Source organism: Capsicum annuum, chromosome 12 (genome assembly GCF_002878395.1).
Source record: "Capsicum annuum cultivar UCD-10X-F1 chromosome 12, UCD10Xv1.1, whole genome shotgun sequence".
NCBI classification, from domain to species: domain Eukaryota; kingdom Viridiplantae; phylum Streptophyta; class Magnoliopsida; order Solanales; family Solanaceae; genus Capsicum; species Capsicum annuum.
In genome coordinates, this window is record NC_061122.1 from 26,155,028 (window position 1) to 26,174,575 (window position 19,548).

General features: G+C 29.1%; 1 protein-coding gene across 1 annotated transcript; it reads right to left on the minus strand.

Annotated features, from left to right (window-relative positions):
- Positions 1-5,662: 5,662 nt before the first annotated feature.
- Positions 5,663-7,228, minus strand: LOC107849353 (SKP1-like protein 20). Its single transcript, XM_047401528.1, has 2 exons — positions 7,124-7,228; positions 5,663-5,836 (listed from the first exon to the last, which is right to left on the minus strand). Exons 1-2 carry the CDS (start codon positions 7,226-7,228, stop codon positions 5,663-5,665), a joined length of 279 nt encoding a protein of 92 aa, XP_047257484.1.
- Between the last annotated feature and the right edge of the window lie 12,320 nt (positions 7,229-19,548).

Sequence of the window (19,548 nt, forward strand, 5' to 3'; positions counted from 1 at the left end):
TATGGTAACTTTTATTCTCCTTCTAAGAAAAAGTAAAACTTAAATATAGTAAGAAAATCAGGTAAAACCACACTTAGTGTACTCATTGCACAGTCATACATTTATAATTGATTTTGAAAGATAAATTTATGTAACTCTGGTGATTGGTCTCCAAGGCAGTGAGGTGAGTATTTTGAAAGGATAATTTTCAAAGTTAGCATCTACGAGGGCCCTATTTAGTCTTTTCAGCTGTTTGACACCAAAACAGAGAACATCTTATTGGTTAAGGGGCTCTTCTTTTATGTCCCTAATGCAATTACTTAGGATTAGATGGAATTATCTGAGGTTGTAGTAAGTGCTTATAAAGAGAACCTTGGGATGTAATTTAGTCTAAATGATGGTCGTGAAATTAGCTTTCGAACACGCTAGTTCATCTATCGGGATAAGTTAATTAGTGGCAAGAATCTTCGTGACACCAAAGAATTATATCTTTTTTTTTAAAAGCTATGAAGTTATTGCATTTGTTTTCTCAGACAAATGTGTTCTCTCTATTTGTTTTCGCATCTTATATTATCAATTATCTAACCTTACCATGATTAAATTATTTCACAAATTTTACACTCGGCTGTAGGGGTAATACTGGTGCACTTCTGTATATCATAGAATTTGGACCTAACCATTAAATAAAAAGTGATCGCAACAACTACTTTTTAAAGCTGGTCCATCTTTATCATATGACTTGTTGGAATGATAAAAAATTAATGGATGGGACGGGGGTGGGTGCAGTTGGAGCTCAAGTATTACTCCACTGATGATATGATGATAATAGATTGTTATCTTAGTATGTGAGAAAAGGATGTTAATTTGAGTCGTCTTGGCAGTTACATTGAAAGGATTGTTCAAACCTTATTCGAAGAATTTCTGATAATTAAATGAGCTAATCTAATATGGTTGAGCAAATATGAAACTTTTTTGTTTTACTGTTAACTTGTTTGAAGAGAAAATTTGATGCAAAGACATATTGCTACTTGAATTTATTGTGATGATGCAAACATGGGATGTGATTTATCAGCTATCAAATGTGCTTTACTTCACTGTAGTAGTATACACTCCAACTTTGTCACCAGTGTTGCCTTTGCTAATTATACAATAAATAGGACTTCCAATTGCCCCCCTCTTCCTCATTTTCGGCAGCGAGTCAATAACACTTAATAGGTGGTCTTATTTCTGGTCAATTTGGTTTTTCTCCCCTAAAGGTTTTGCTTCATGATTTTGTAGGAAACTATTGTCAGTATGGCATTGGTTGGTGCGCGATGATTAGAGCTGCTGCTGGGGGCTAGATTAATGATTATTTTGGACAGAAGAAAGCTACTCTGTCTGCTGATGTTGTTTTCATACTGGGATCTGTGGTAATGGCTGCAGCTCCGGATCCATACATTCTTATACTTGGACGACTCTTAGTAGGTCTAGGAGTTGGTGTTGCTTGTGTCACTGCTCCTGTTTACATCGCTGAAGCATCACCATCAGAAATTCGTGGGGGCCTTGTGAGCACTAATGTACTAAGGATTACAGGTGGACAATTTCTATCCTATCTTGTGAATCTTGCTTTCACAGAGGTTAGATATTTCTTCTTTTAACACTAGCTTAGTAATTGTGACGTAAAAGAAGCCTATGTCGTGCTAGCAGCTATAAGCAGTTACTAACCTATAAATTTCATATCTCTTAGTGATAGAGGTGTCTGTTTGATTCTAGCGGTGAAATAATGTCTTGATTACGACGACAACAACATCAACAACATACCTAGTATAATCCCATAAGTGGGGTCTGGGGAGGATAGAGTAGAGTATACGGGGATCTTATCTCTGCCGCATAGAGATAGAGAGGTTGTTTCCGATAAATCCTCGGCTTATAAAACCTGCCAATTAGTATACCAACAGGGGTACAAATATGGAAGCAATATTTGGAATACTAATAAGGAAGTCTTCATACTAACTTTGTGAAATACTTTTTTGGAATCCCTAGTGAAAAATGCAGCCTTTCTGAGTATAGTTACTTATTGTGAAGTTGCAATGCGTGTCAGTTTGCTTACAATTTAAATCAACACATGCTGAATTCTTTTTCATTTGTTCACCTAATAATCTTTTTGTAATTTATGCAGGGGCTTTTTTGGAGCTAACTGAACAGGTGAAAAGATGGAGAAGATTCATTTTCCATATATTTCATCTTGTAATTCGGATTATGGTCTAATGTGTTGCATTCTTTTGTAAGGATCGTAATTAAGTTATTTAAAGTAAAGGAGAAACGGGAAAGAAAGCCGCCAGTTAAGAAACAAAAGTCCTGGAGAGTTGCGTTTTCATAAAGATATTCCCTTTTCCTTTTCATTGTAAAATCTTCTTAATCTTAAGTACTTTATCCATTTTGTTTTTCAGCGAGATATTTTTCCTATCGCTTTATGCATGCCAAATTAATCAATTTAGTTTTATCAGCTAGGTTTCATTTTAGTTTTGTGTACCCTCCTTCATAGATCTTACATGTAAAGTTTCGAATGAAATTGTGTACTCAGGTTATAATTTGAGACATGAGAAGTTTTTGTCCATAACATAAGCCACTTTTCTCCTCTTTGGTACCATGAACATGTGGCAGTGCCAGTGACAGTGTGTAGTGAATAATCTTCCAAATGTAAGATGATCTTGAGAAAGGTCATAGGTTATCTAGGTAGGCTGAAAATATAATAAGTTAAGAGAGAAGGGATGGGTGTCAATGATATCAGTATTTCACAACAATGCAACTACTTTGCCAATAGGTATGTAAATGTTTATCCAAAATTTTAAAAACAAAGAGATACGTACAGTGTTACTAATGCTACCTACAATATAATTCTTTCAATTTACAAATGAATTTTCATTCCAATACCATAGTAGCTTAGGTCATTGTAACCTCTATTCTAATAACTATTGTGTTTGTCTTCTTTGAATAAAGATTTGTTTTATTATCAATTTTGAACTTCTTAACTAATTTAATCTTTAAATCTAATTTAATAGGTGTTTGATCGTAAATGCCCAAGAGATTGATCACAACAACCAAAATGCATCTCCTATTGTAGAATTTATAAATACTATCTGTATCAATGTAAATAGACAACAATCACTATCATATATGAATGTGAGCATCCAGTAGTATGTTATTCCCAAGATTGTATAAAAACATACATTTGGAATCATTTCCATCAAATGATCCAATCAAACGGGATAGTCCCTTACTATTACATCTTCATTTTATACTATGTTGTTGCAGCATATGGGTTTGCATCACCAGTTCATTCTTCAGCTTTGATCACACTAACCTGCCATTGCCATTTAAGTATACAATTATTCAATTTTCAAATTGGCATCTAAACCCTGAAAATTAGAATATGCATGATTGAATGACATGTTGGAAAAAGGGTAAAAAAAAATTCTCATTGTTTACTTTTATTCTACTATGCGCATTGGGCCCGTGCAACGCATGGGCATACCTATCTAGTTTAATTAACAAAAGTCACTTTCTTCTTCAAGATTTTCCTTTATCTTCTCGCTTTCTCTTTATATTCTTTTTCGTTCTTCTTTGTTCCTTCAAGGTCTTTTTCCGTCAAATTTCTTATCTAATTTTTAAGTGTAAACCACATAAATCCCATGTAACATGTATGTAATTATAGAAAATCCCTTTAGGTTTTCTCTCTCTCTCTATTTTATCAAATATACTCATACATTCGTAGCTTTATTATACATTGTTGTGATGTATGATAAAACTTTTTTGCCTACAATTATGGAAGGAGAAATCAGAAAATATCTTCCTATTTCTTATATTACGACATTAAATACCTAATTAAATAGTGTATGAGTTAATATAGGAACTGAAGTTTCAATTTAAAAAAAAAAACTCTTAAACATTACTGTTAATATTCATCACTGTTCGAATACGTTTCTGAGGGAAAAAAATCGGCTTCTTTCTTTCATCACTGTTGAAATAAGTTTTTGAGAAAAAAAATAGTCGGATTCTTTCTTGATTTTTGAAAAAAAAAAGCATGAACATCCTCATATTGTTGCGTCATTCCGGTGTTTGGGAATCAAAAATTAGTTATAAATCATACAAAAGTGATGCCATTATTATTTCTGAAAGTATTAACTTTCTGAAATTGGTTGCGACGATAGCGATGGAATTGAATGTTGACGATGTTAAAAAAAAATTAAACTTAAATACTCCGTTGATGGTAATTCTCTTAAACTTTACAGTAAATTAGTTTTGGGTTGTTGATTTATGATCTGGGAAAAAAATTATTCTTCTACATCGTTCTTCAATTGTACGAAAATCAATATGAACATCCACATATTGTTGTGATATTCTGGATCCTGGGAGTCGAAAATAAGTTATAAATCCTATAAAAGTGACGCAATTATTGTTTCGGAAAGTATAACTTTCTTGAAATTAATTGCTACGATAGCAATGAAATTGGATCTCGACGAAGTACGTAAGAAAATTGAAGTGAATATGTCGTTGAAGGTAAGTCTTCTCCAATTGTCATTACGAATGACAATGGAGTGAGAGTTTTCATCGAGTTGAAGAAGCAATTTTCTAGATTGGTTAATTTTCCGATGTGTATTTCGTTTTCAACAAATCGAATGAGGAAATAGAGTTTGATAGAGAAACGGGGAGCTGTAGTAGGTATGGTAATATTTGTATCAAATGTGTTGAACAAGTTCATCTTTTAATTTTGTATTCTGATAAATGTAATCATAATTTTTCGAATGTATAACATGTTATTATACATTTGATTGAATGTATAACATGGCATTATATATTCGAGTCAATGTATAATGAAACTGTGACTGGTCCAAATTTTGTATTTTTTTCCCAAAATTATGATTTTTAGAAATTTTGCATAATACAATAACTCGGTGTAAAAAATTGATGCAACTATATATTTCATTGTCGTAACAAAGACTGCAAGTGGGTGTTGAAGGCGTCTAGTATGAATCATTCGAAAATATTTGTGATAAAAAGATTTGATTCGGAGTATACTTGTAGTCTTAGCGATAGAGTGCTGAATAACTTGGTTGCGGCAATGAAAACAAACAAAACCATCAAAACAATCAAACAACAGCAGATGTTCAAGCCTTGTTACAAAATCATAGTCAACCCTGTTGGCCCCTTGACAGTGTCTAGTTTCTGGGCATTTCAAATCCCGTTAGATTACACACTCAAATAGCATACACCAAGAATCATTTGAATATCATGCCAACATTGAAGTCAGGATGTGGGGACTCAACACTTCCAAATGAGGAGGACGAGAAGTGCCTATTTCCTACTGAAAGTTCATTACTCAAGAAGCAGATGCCTCCACAACACAAATATGCCACTAGCTAAAAATCAACTTAAAGCAACAACGCTTGGAAGTAACACCAAGGAACAACATAAATCTCCAGTAGCAATCAAATAAAAACACAACAGCCCAATAAACCAAGTAAATATATAAGCATAACGCAAATAGATTTTAACAAATCTTCTTATTGAACAACCACCACTTAAAAGTTGTGACGCAAAAGTTAAGAACAACGAAATCTAAAGGTTCCAAAAGCAAATATCCATTGAAAATATATTTACTATTAATAGAAAGTGTTTATAACATCAGAATACGAGCACTTCTTTACTCAAAGGCCCAAGCAGTCTCTCTCCCGACCTCCTCTTCCTCTTCAGGTGTGAAGTTATTCTTGATGTTGAAGGTCTTGCGAATCTCCTCTGGAGTCTTTCCTTTGATCATGTCAGTCACAGTCTGACAGGTGAGATCTAGCAGGCTCTTGATGTTCAAATAGTTGGTAGCCTAAAAAGTTGTAAGAACAACATCCACTAGAATTCTAAAACAATTTACAAAAAAAATCAAACATTTAAAGGTTTTAACTTTACTAACATGTTATATTAGCATCAGTGATACAAGAACCATATATTAAATTAAATTACTTGTTAAAAGATCTAGCCTAACAACAAAAATATCAAACGAGAATCTTTAAAGTTAAAGCCTTCCTAATAGGAATAATTATGAAGGCTTTAAAGTTAAAGTCTTCCTAATAGGAATAATCAACAAGAATCTTTTTACAATTAGCCAAGCAGATAACATCAATCATCCAATATAACAAACAACACATACAACAAATACAAATATTGTAAATGCAATGCATAAAAACTATAACAGTGGATGGAACCTAAACAGTACACAAAAGCATTAAAAATCAACTCAACACAGGTACACGGACAAGTGAACCCTAAATAGAAAATCAGGCAGATAAGGCGAACACATTATATACACGAACAATAAGAGCAAATAGGGACAAATATTATAAAACTTACCAATGAGCCCTGAACAGAAAATCAGGCAAAATAAACTACCTATCAATCGAATTAGTACCAATTAAAGCTAGAAAATTCAACAATACACAAACAATTAAAGCAAGAGAAACATAAACCTTAACCATCACATAAAGGTATAACAGTCCGTGAACAATAAACAGATTTATAATCCAATAATCAAATAATCAAATAAGTACAACAAAAGTATGAAAATCAACTTAATTTAGACAATTTATACAAAAAATAAAATCAGACTCTAATTACACAACAGTAACACATGTATGATGTTAGCTTATACATTCAAAATATTAAATCAGACCTTGATTATATAACAGTTAGACATGTATGAGTGTAACTTATACATTCAATAATTAAACTGCAGTAATGTATAATGCCATGATACACATTTACTACTTAAAAATGTATAACCTATAAGCTTGTTAGAATGTATAATGTCACCTTATACAATATTAGGACTTTATGACTATTTTGATGTTCAGAACTGTCAATGTATAACATATTGAAATATATTTTGGAATACCGATATTATACATTATTTGGGTAAAAATAACTAATGTATAATGTTTTATACTTTACAATTTAAACATCGAGAATGTATGATGTCTTATGTACCAATATGTTTGTAATGTAGCCTTATGCAAAATACTAATATTATACATTAGTGTTTCAAAAAATTAATATGTTCCAATATATTATACATTAATTCTCCAAAGTAAGTAAAATATACATGTATAATCAATACCTTCGGAAGACATAGTCGACCGGAATCTTCAAACTTCTTCTTACTGGCCGCTATTGAATTTGACTTCTTCAATCTGGAACTGGCCGCTTCCTTCAATTTCTTCATTGTTGTCGGATCGTTTCGATGCTTTGAACAATTCTCTGCAAAATTGGATTCTTCAAAATCAAATGTACCAGGAACAAACTCAACGGGGATATCTTGTTTTTTAAATCTAACTGACTAAGTCCTAAAATAAAGTTAGGACAAGAATCCATTACCAATTTTTACAGCAATTTGATTAACCTGAATCAACTACAAACCAAGAAAATAAAAAATTCAACTTGTATTATATGAAGAAAACCAAAAAAATCGAACTACGAAACTTGAAAATACTTGCAAAATAAGGTAATTCATATAAATGAACATGCATCCATAAAATATACGAAAAATTTAAAAATAGGTAAAGTTAAAAAAAGAAAAAGAAAAATCTACAACCCAAGAATCGAACTTGTATTATATGAAGAAAACAGAAAAAATCAAACTACGAAATTTGAAAATACTTGCAAAATAAGGTAAAACGAACATGCATCCACAAAATATACGGGAAAATTCAAAAATTGGTAAAGTTGAAAACAAAAAAAATCAAATAAATCATCAAAACATACAAATTTGTAACCCCCACGGTTAACTTAAATTTTACCGTGAAAAAGGAGATTCAAAGATGGAAGATATATCGGGTGTGTAGTGGGAGAATATGGGGGAGTAGAATACGAATGAGAAAACCTTGTTGTGAGATGTATAATATTTAAGAGAGAGGAAGTTGAAAAGAAAAGGATTTATATAAATAGTTTGGGATATGTGTAAATACTTTACCAAATTGGTATATAATGTAATAAGGTAACTTTAGTTAGTGTATATATGTAAATTTTAGAATTTTTAATTATTGCCTATTTTTTTTACTGAACTGAGCAGGTTTATCAAAACATTTTAATTAATTATTTTCGATTAATGAGTGATCAAACTTTATAGTTAATTTTGTGGAGATTTTGATTTTAATTTTAATTTAATTATATTTAATGATAAACATAATGGATCAGAGTTGGAGTTATAGAAACAATGGTGATGATAGCTATGAAGAGGTAACCAGCGATAAGATTGAAGAACATAATGGAGGTGGAGGAAATAGTTGGGTTTATTAGTACACAATAAGATTGAGGAAAAAAGGAGAAAAGACAAAGAAAAAAAAAGTATAAAGAAATAAAATAAGAAAAAAATATAAATAAATATTAGGATATTAAATAAATCTGACACGTACCAAGCATTTATTGGTGTGTAATTAACACTTTTTTCTTGCAATGAGATTAAACGAAAAATGTCCTATTTATACTACTTTAACATTGTTTAAGGGGGTAATAGATCGCCCGCAACATTAAAGTGTCTTTTGCATATTTTGAATAAGTTCAGTAGTGACTTTATATCTTTTTATATATATACACACACGACACACTCAGTGTAATCCCATAAAGTAATGTTTGGGGATGCTAGAGTATACGTAGATCATACCACCTCTTAGGATCCGAAGAAATTGATTTCGAGAAAAAGATTATTCCTTTTTCCTCAAATGGGGAAGCAGCAATATTTACTTCATTTCTAGGAATTTCCAATATGGGAAAAAGAACGAAATAAACGAATGTACACCACATTCCGATACCAAAAGTATATCAAAAGCTTAATAATAATGACTACAAATCTAATCTAACAATATTGTATGAGACATCATAAACAAAAGCAATCACATCAACATTACTCAGGACTGGTAAGCTTCATCGTTTAGTATCGCCTTTCTTTTCCAAACCCGGCAAGAGACGAATAACAAAGTGAGAAAACTACAATAATATTTTGCTAAAAATTGAATCAGTAGTGAAAAAAACTACTGTGATTTCAACAATGTCGCAAGGCATGAGGTTCATATGATTCTTAGTTCTTGTTTTCTCTGCTAGTCAGTTAAATAAGTTGTTCATACCACAAATTCATTATAGAGATTATATGGGTTAAAACAAGACTAACATTAGCCAGCAAAAAGGGGGACATGGATGCCTTTTGTTTCCTCTGCTAGTCAGTTAAATAAGTTGATCATACCACAAATTCATTATAGAGATTATATGGGTTAAAACAAGACTAACATTAGCCAGAAAAAGAGGGCAATAGATGCCTTTTGTTTCCTAAGCTGATAGTAAAACTAGTATACATATCCGCGCGATATGCGAAAATTTTAGAAAAATTAAATCATAAAAAGGTACATCTTATTACTTGATCATACTATAATGTTTTTTGATTATTTTGTTATTTATGAAATTCAAATCATTTTATAAACAATAAGAAAAAGAATTCCTATAAATTATTGAATAAGAAGATATGAGTACTCTAAGTTGAGAAAATTGAAGGAAAGGTGTCTTTTAAGTCTTGAATAAAGCATTGGTAACATTGACCAACTTAAAGGGTCAAACATAATTTAAAAACTTGATTAGGTTAATTGTGGACTTGATTAATATTTTCCAAACTTTTTAATCTTTTTTAAAATACAAATTAACCCACACCCACAAAACTTTCCTCTCTCTGCAAATTAATCTCCTTCTCTCTTTCTCTCGATAGTTTCTCTCTCTAACTTCTCCCAATCAACAACTTTCCAAATTTATGCCTTCAATCTTGTGCAACTTCAACCTTTGGCAACAAATAGTTTTGAGTTCTTGCCTATTCCTTTTTTACTTTCAACCGTCAGTTGACGTGACAACATTCTCCGGCAATAAAAATTTCGAGTTCTTCATCGTTTCTTTTCGATTTTCACAGGTAAAAAATTAGGGCTTTTAATTTATGACAAAAATAAGGAACTTGATTTGTTGGTGTTTGTTATTTTTTTTATGTTTTTTATTATTTTTTTAATGTTTGTTATTTTTTAGTTGAATTTTTCATCTGGATGTATCTGCTACTGCTGTTTTTAAACAATGAATAAAATACGTAACGTGAATCCAACAGATGAGTAATCTGTTGCAACATATATGACTAATATGTTGCGCAGATTAGTACATATTAGTAATCTGTTGCAACATATATGACTAATCTATTGCGCAGATTAGTATTATGTTGCAACATAAATAACTAATCTGTTGCGCAGATTAGTAATATGTTGCAACATTTATGACTAATCTGTTGCAACATATACGACTAATTTATTGTAACATATATGATTAATCTGTTGCAACATATATGACTAATTTGTTGCAACAGATGAGTAATCTGTTGCAACATATATGAATAATTTGTTGCAACAAAAGAGTAATCTATTGCAACATATATGACTAATCTGTTGTAACAAATTTTTCATCTGTTGGATTCATTTTATAGTGTTGTTACATGAATCCAACATATAGGTTATCTGTTGCAACAGATTAGTCATATATTGCAACAGATTACTCACTTGTTGCAATAGATGACTCATATGTTGGATTGATGTTGCAAGTTCTATTCATTGTAGCAGTAACAGATACACCAAATAAGAAATTCAACAAAAATCATAATTTTACTTACAAAGAAAGCTATGAAGTAATATCCAAGTGATATACAAACAAAATTCGACCGATTTTTTTTTCAAAAATCTCAACAGGGGCACAATGAATAAGTAAAACACATGAAAAATTTCATGAAACAGGTAAAGAAGATAAAAATAATATACCATACATCAAATGCAAAAGGATCAAGGGGACAAACGTTTGAGTTCTCCTAAAAACTTTTAAGTTCCCTAGTATTTTAATTGCTTTCTAATAGTTGATCCATCTGTTACAACAGATTTTCTATCTGTTTGATAATTTCCAACAGATGAATCATCTGATGCAACATGTTAGTCATCTGTTGATTCAAATTAAGAAATTATTAGTAATAACTAAATCGATTTAGCTAAAATTAAAGACGCCTCTACGACAATGGGACAAACATTTGTGTTCTCCTATAAATATTTGAGTTCCCTAGTATTTTAATTATTTTTCAACAGATTATCTATTTGTTGCAACAAATTAGTCATCTGTTGCAACAGATGTTTAGTCATTTGTTTATTCAAATTAAGCAATTATTAATAATAACTAAATTAATTTAATTAAAAGTGAAGACAAGTCTTTAATACAAGACCTTAGACAAGGGGACAAATGTTTGAGTTCTCCTAAAAACAATTGAGCTTTAATATTTTAAATTGCTTTTCAATATATATCTTGTCTATTTAATAATTTCCAATAGATGAGTCATATGTTGCAATAATTTAGTCATCTGTTGCAACAGATGTCTATATTTATTTGATAATTTTTAATAGATGGGTTAGCTATTTCAACACGTTAGACATCTGTTGCAACGGATTTCTATATCTGTTTGGTCATTTTCAATAAATGTCTTTAACTGTTTGGTCTTTTCCAACAAATTACTCATCTATTGCAACATGTTATTCATCTATAAGCCATTATTAGTAATAACTAATTGATTTAACTAAAATAAAATATAAATTAATAAGTTCAATTACAGTTTCAATTAGTCTCATGGTAATTACACGATCAGCTAAGTATGTTTGTCCTGAGTAGAGTGATCAATTGACCAATTTTATTTGAAATAATTCAAACTAATCTATCATTAGAAATAACTATATCGATTTAACTAAAATTAAAGATGAATTAGTAAGTTCAATTACGATTTTAATTAATCTCATGGTAAAAATGGTGTATTGATAAATGATGATTCGTTATTATTTCTATTGAATAAATCTTGCTATTGATTTGTTTTTTCAATAAATAAATAATCTATTGCAAAAAATGAACAATCTGTTGCAACAGATGAACCATATGTTGCAAAAATGAATCAATTACTCCAACAGATGAGTCATATATTGCAACAGAAGGGTCATCTGTTGTAACAAATGGACCATAGTTGCAACAAACAGATCATCTGTTGGAAGAACTCAAGGGTCATGACTTTTCGATCATTTAATCAAAAACATAATTTGTAAATAAATAATATAAAAAAATATGATAAACACAATTTTGTAACTATTTAATTTAAATAACTAAAATACCAAAAAGATGAAAAGTTATGACTTTTCACCTTTTTTGTATTTAAATCTCTTTTTTAATTTAAATAATCGAAAAGTCACCAAGTTCGATTTAATTAAGAGATATAATTATTAAAAAAGAGGTGAACGGTTGTGATTTTTTGCCTAACACACTGCACTATTCACTCGTTCAATCTTTTATAAATAGGTCTCCTCAGCTCTATCTCTTGCATCTTGTCTTGAATAAAACCGCCATTATATCTTCAATCACCTCTCTTTCAAAAATAAATTTCTTGTTCGTCCATTGAGGTATGTTTTATTTTCTTGTTCTAATATGAAAATTATTAATATGCATCTATTTTCTAGTTAAGTTTCACATTTTTTTTGTTAAACTACCAGTTGGTACTATATGTGGTTTAGTGTTTTACGTTATTTGTTCATGCATGTTCTAGATATGACTGATCTGATTTGGTACATGGCGATTCTGCTTGACACCGTGTAGGAACATGAAAGGCTGGTTCATGAACTCGAGTGTGAGTTGGGCGCTGCGACAACAAGGGTGCTTCGTGGGATTCGAAGGCTGAGGGCTCTGCTGCCCAATGGATTTCCGATTGACAATAATAATAATAATAATAATTAGGTTATATATTTTTTTATCATTTGTAATTTATTTTATCAGATCTACCTAATGTTGTAAATATTTTTTATGTAATGAATGAGAAAATCTTTATTTGATCGACTGAGTTTATTTTTTTTTCTCATTCTGCCTATTTTTTTAAAATGTTAAGAGGTGTAGGTTTTTGAGCATTGTCAATTACAAGAAAGAAAGTGATTGGTTGAGAGCAAGGTCATAGACTAAAATTAAATAAAAACACAAGATTATTTACTGTTACAACAAAATTAAAGATAGATTGATAACAGATGACCCATCTATTGCAACAGATGAGTAATCTATTGGAAATGACCAAGTAGATAAAGATATCTATTGCAACAAATTGATCGTCTGTCGCAACAAATTAGTAATATGTTGAAAATGACCAGACAGATAAAGACATTTGTTGCAACATATTAGTCATCTATTGCAACAAATTAGTAATCTATTGGAAATGACAAACAGATAAAGTCATATGTTGCAACAGATTGGTCATCTGTTGGAAATGACCAACAGATAAAGACATTTGTTACAACATATGACCAATCTATTGCAACATATGTGTATATCTATTTGATAATTTTCAACGGATGACTCATCTGTTGCAACAGGTTAAATCTGTTGCAATAGGTTATATACTTAAATGATCATGTAATTACAATGAGATTAATTGAAATTGTAATTATTAAATCAATTTAGCTATTACTAATAATGGCATAATTTGAACCATTTCAAATAAAATTAGTCAATTGATTAGTCTACTCAAAACGAACACACTAAGATGATCGTGTAATTAATATGAGAATAATTGAAATTGTAATTGAACTTATCAATTCATCTTTAATTTTAGTTAAATCAATGTTGTTATTACTAATAATATCTTAATTTGAATCATTTCACATAAAATTGATCAATTAACACTTTACTCAAGACAAATACACTTAGATGATCATGTAATTACTATGAGATTAATTGAAATTGTAATTAAATTATCAATTCATCTTTAATTTTATTTAAATCAATTTAGTTATTACTAATAATTGCTTAGTTTTAATTATTTCAAATCAAATTGGTCAATTGATCATTCTACTTAATACAAAACACTTAGTTGATCATGTAATTACTATAAAATTAATTGAAATTGTAAGTGAACTTACTAATTCATCTTTAATTTTAGTTAAATCAATATAGTTATTTTTAATTATGGCTCGGTTTGAATCATTTCAAATAAAATTGATCAATTGATGACTCTACTCAGGACTAACACACTTAGTTGATCATGTAATTACCATGTGATTAATTGAAACAGTAATTGAATTGAACTTATTAATACTAGTTAAATCAGTTTAGTTATTACTAATATAATGGCTTAATATGAATCAATAGATGACTAAGATGTTGCAAAAGATGACTAATCTGTTGAAAATGACCAAACAGATAAAGACATTTGTTGCAACAGATTAGTTATCTATTGCAATAGATTAGTAATCTGTCGAAAATAACAAACAGATAGTCATATGTTGCAACAGATTGACCATCTATTGAAAATGACCAACAGATAAAGACATTTGTTACAATAAATGACTAATCTATTGCAACATATGTGTATATCTGTTTGATACTTTTCAACAGATGACTCATCTGTTGCAATAGGTTGTACACTTAAATGATCATGTAATTACTATGAGATTAATTGAAATTGTAAATATTAAATCAATTTAGCTGTTACTAATAATGACTTAATTTGAATCATTTAAAATAAAATTAGTCAATTGATCACTCTAATCAGAACGAACATACTAAGATGATCGTGTAATTAATATGAGAATAATTGAAATCATAATTGAACTTATCAATTCATTTTTAATTTTATTTAAATCAATGTAGTTATTACTAATAATATCTTAATTTGAACCATTTCAAATAAAATTGGTTAATTAACACTTTACTCAAGACGAATACACTTAGATGATCATGTAATCACTATGAGATTAACTGAAATCGTAATTAAAGTTATCAATTCATCTTTAATTTTAGTTAAATTAATTTAATTATTACTAATAATTGCTTGATTTTAATTATTTCAAATAAAATTGGTCAATTGATCATTCTACTTAAGACGAAACACTTCGTTGATCATGTAATTACTATAAAATTAATTAAAATTGTAAGTCAACTTACTAATTCATCTTTAATTTTACTTAAATCAATATAGTTATTTCTAATTATGGTTTGGTTTTAATTATTTTAAATAAAATTGATCAATTGATTACTCTACTCAGGACGAACACACTTAGTTGATAGTGTAATTACCATGAGATTAATTGAAACTGTAATTGAACTTATTAATTCATATTTAATTCTAGTTAAATAAATTTAGTTATTACTAATATAATGGCTTAATATGAATCAATAGATGACTAGCATGTTGCAAAAAATGAGTAATCTATTGAAAATGACTAAACAGATAAAGACATCTGCTGAAAATGACCAAACAGATAAAGACATCTGTTGGAAATAACCAAACAAATATAGACATATGTTGCAACAGATGACTAACCTATTGCAATAAATGACTTATCTATTGAAAAGTATCAAACAAATATAGACATCTATTGCAACAGATGACTAAGTTGTTGCAACAAATGACTCATCTATTAAAAATTATCAAACATATAGGATATATGTTGGAAAATAATTTAAAATACTAAAGCTCAAATATTTTTAAGAGAACTCAAATATTTGTCCCCTTGTCTAAGGTCTTGTCTTTAATTTTAGTTAAATCAATTTAGTTACTATGAATAATTGTTTAATTTGAATTATTTTAAATAAAATTTATCAATTGATCATTCTATTAAGGACGAATACATTAATTGAAATTATAAGGGGACTTATCAATTCATCTTTAATTTAGTCAAAATCAATTTAGTTATTACTAATAATGACTTAATTTGAATCATTTCAAATAAAATTGGTCGATTGATCACTCTCTTCGAGACGAATACACATAGTTGATCATGTAGTTACTATGAGATTAATTGAAATTGTAAGTGAACTTATCAATTCATCTTTAATTTTAGTTATATCAATTTAGTTATTACGAATAATGGCTTAATTTGATTCATTTCAAATAAAATTGGTTAATTGATCACTCTACTGATGACGAATACACTTAGTTGATCATTTCATTGCTATGAAATTAATTGAAATTGTACGTTTATCTTTAATTTTAGTTAAATCAACTTAGTTATTACTAATAATGACTTAATTTGAATTATTTCAAATAAAATTGGTCTATTGATCACTCTACTCAGGACGAATACACTTAGTTAATCATGTAATTACGATGAGATTAATTAAAATTGTAAGTGAACTCATTAATTTACGTTTAATTTTTGTTAAATCAATATATTTATTACTAATAATGACTTAATTTGAATCATTTAAAATAAAATTGATCAATTAATTATTCTACTAAGGATGAAACACTTAATTAATCATGTAATTACTGAGATTAACTGAAATCGTAATTGAACTTACTAATTCATCTTTAATTTTATTTAAATCAATATAGTTATTTTTAATAATGGTTTAATTTGAATTATTTCACATAAAATTGGTCAATTAATCATTCTACTCAGTACGGAACACTTAATTGATCATGCAATTACTATGAGATTAATTGAAATCGAAATTGAACTTACTAAGTCATCTTTAATTTTAGTTAAATCAATATAGTTATTTCTAATGATGACTTAGTTTGAATCATTTCAAATAAAGTTGGTCAATTGATCACTCTACTCAGGACGAACATACTTAGTTGATCGTGTAATTACCATGAGATTAATTGAAACTGTAATTGAACTTATTAATTCATATTTTACTTTAATAATCAATTTAGTTATTACTAATAATGACTTAATGTGAATCAATAGATAACTAACATGTTACAACAGATGAGTAATTTGTTGGAAATGACCAAACAAATAAAAACATCTGCTGAAAATGACCAAACAGATATAGACATCTATTGCAACAAATGACTCACTTGTTGCAACAACTAATTCATCTGTTGAAAATTATCAAACAGATATAGACATCTATTGCAACAGATGACTAAGTTGTTGCAACATATGACTCATCTGTTTGAAATTACTAATTAGACAAAATATGTGTTGACAAACAATTTAAAATACTAAAGCTCAAATGTTTTTAGGAGAACTCAAACGTTTTCTCCCTTGTATAAGGTCTTGTCTTCAATTTTAGTTAAATCAATTTAATTATTATTAATAATTGCTTAATTTGAATCAACAAATGGTTAACCTATTATAAACATTTATTGCAATAGATGACTAACTTGTTGCAACAAATAGGTGATCTGTTGGAAAATAATTAAAATACTAGGGAACTTAAACATTTTTAGGAGAACTCAAATGTTTGTCCCATTGTCTTAAAGACTTGTCTTTAATTTTAGCTAAATCAATTTAGTTATTACTATTAATTGCTTAATTTGAATCAACAGATGATTAACATGTTGCAACAGATGATTCATCTGTTGGAAATTATCAAACAGATAGAAAATCTATTATAATAGATGGGTCATCCATTAGAAAGCAATTAAAATACTAGAAAACTTAATTGTTTTTAGGAAAACTCAAACGTTTGTCCCCTTGATCCTTTTGTATTTGATGTATGATATACTATTTTTTCTTCTTTACCTATTTCATGAAATTTTTCATGTGTTTCACTTATTTGTTGTGCCCTTGTTAAAATTTTTGAATTTTTTAGGTCAAATTTTGTTCGTTTATCACTTGGACATTACTTCATAGGTGATTTTGTAAGTATAATTATGATTTTTGTTGAATTTTTTATTTGGTATAGCTGCTATTGCTACAATGGATATAACTTGCAACATAAATCCAACATATGAGTCATTTGTTGCAACAAATGAGTAATCTGTTGCAACATATGACTAATTTGTTGCAACAGATGACCCATATGTTGGATTCATGTTACAACACTATAATACGAATCCAACATATGAGTAATCTGTTGCAACAGATTAGTCATATATGTTGCAACAGATTACTCATCTATTGCAACAGATTAGTCAATATGTTGCAACAGATTAGTCAATATGTTACAATAAATTACTCATTTGTGCAACATATTAGTCATATATGTTGCAACAGATTACTCATCTGTTGGATTCACATTACATGTTTTATCTATTGTTGAAAAAACAGCATTAATAGATACACCCAGATGAGAAATTCAACTAAAAATTATAATTTTACTTACTAAAATCATCTATAAGTAATTCCCAAGTGATATACGAATAAAATTTGACCTAAAAAAATTTAATCAAGTAGCAATAGTAGCGGTAACAACAATGTTCAACAACAAGAAGATGATGATAATGAACAAGAAGAGATGATAATGAAGAGCAAGATGATGATAATGAAGAAGAAGATAATGAATAAGGCAACAACAATAATGAACAACAAAAATCACGAAGAGAGAGAGAGAGAGAAAACTCCAATAAATGAGAAGAGAGAGAAACATGCCTTTTTTTCCTCCATTTTTAGTTATATTAGGTTTTACATTGGATCAAAGTGTAAATTAAAATACTTGTGGGTTATTTTCAAACTTTTCTTACTTTCTTAATCTTTAATAAAGTAATTGTCACCTCCACTCAATTATTAAGACTTGTGTCACCCACACCTCATTTTAAAACTCTTTTGTCACCTAGAGCCCAAAGCCCCACTCTAAGTTGCATATATCTTTTTTAAAGATTTGATATTAAATAATATAACTATTTTAATAGATATTGTAGGTTTACTCGTTTCAATTTTTTCTCTTAAACTTTCACATCTCCCTCTTCCACAATGAGACTGTGTTATCAATCTTATGGAGGAAATTTTTTCAAGTTCTTTATGTTCACCGTATTTTCAATAGCATTAATTAACGTTATTGTCGTTCATTTTTAGGGCCTGTCTGACCATATGATATGAAATACCAATTTTAAATCATGATATTAAATTATTTGAGATGAAGTTGTATTTTGTTTGAACATGTAATTTGGACTTTAAGTTATATGCGCTTTTTATAGACATTAAAACCTCACATTTTGTAAAAACTATTAAGCATTACATCATTGAAATATCAATAGATTCAAGGTGCGAACTTTAGCAAATGTATAATCATACATACTGAAATTACCATGTATCTGATTCATTTGTTGATTTTAGCTTCGCAAGTGTAAGGATTTAGTATAAAATTATTTTCAGCCAGTCATTCTATGAATTAGATTTTACAGTTGAAGTCTCTTGCACTAATCTTATTTACTTTCACTTGCACCTACATACATAGAATTGCAAACACCGTTGCGATTTTAGGAACTTAATCGACTTCATGAAACCACTACTTTTTGAATGTGTAAAACTCACACATATATAAATCATGCAAAACATCTATGAAGTTGAATCTGAATCAATTCCAATCATTAAGAAATTCAGAATAACAAATAATGACTACATATATTATCGAGTTAATAGTTGGCGTTGTTGAAACCGAGAATGTCAGATTCTGTGAGGATTTTTAAATTGACTCATTTTAAGTGTTTTTAAGTCAAAATAGCTTTTTACACTTTTATACTCCCTGCAACTCATTTTAGTTAACTGCCTCATTATAAATACATTTGACAAATTA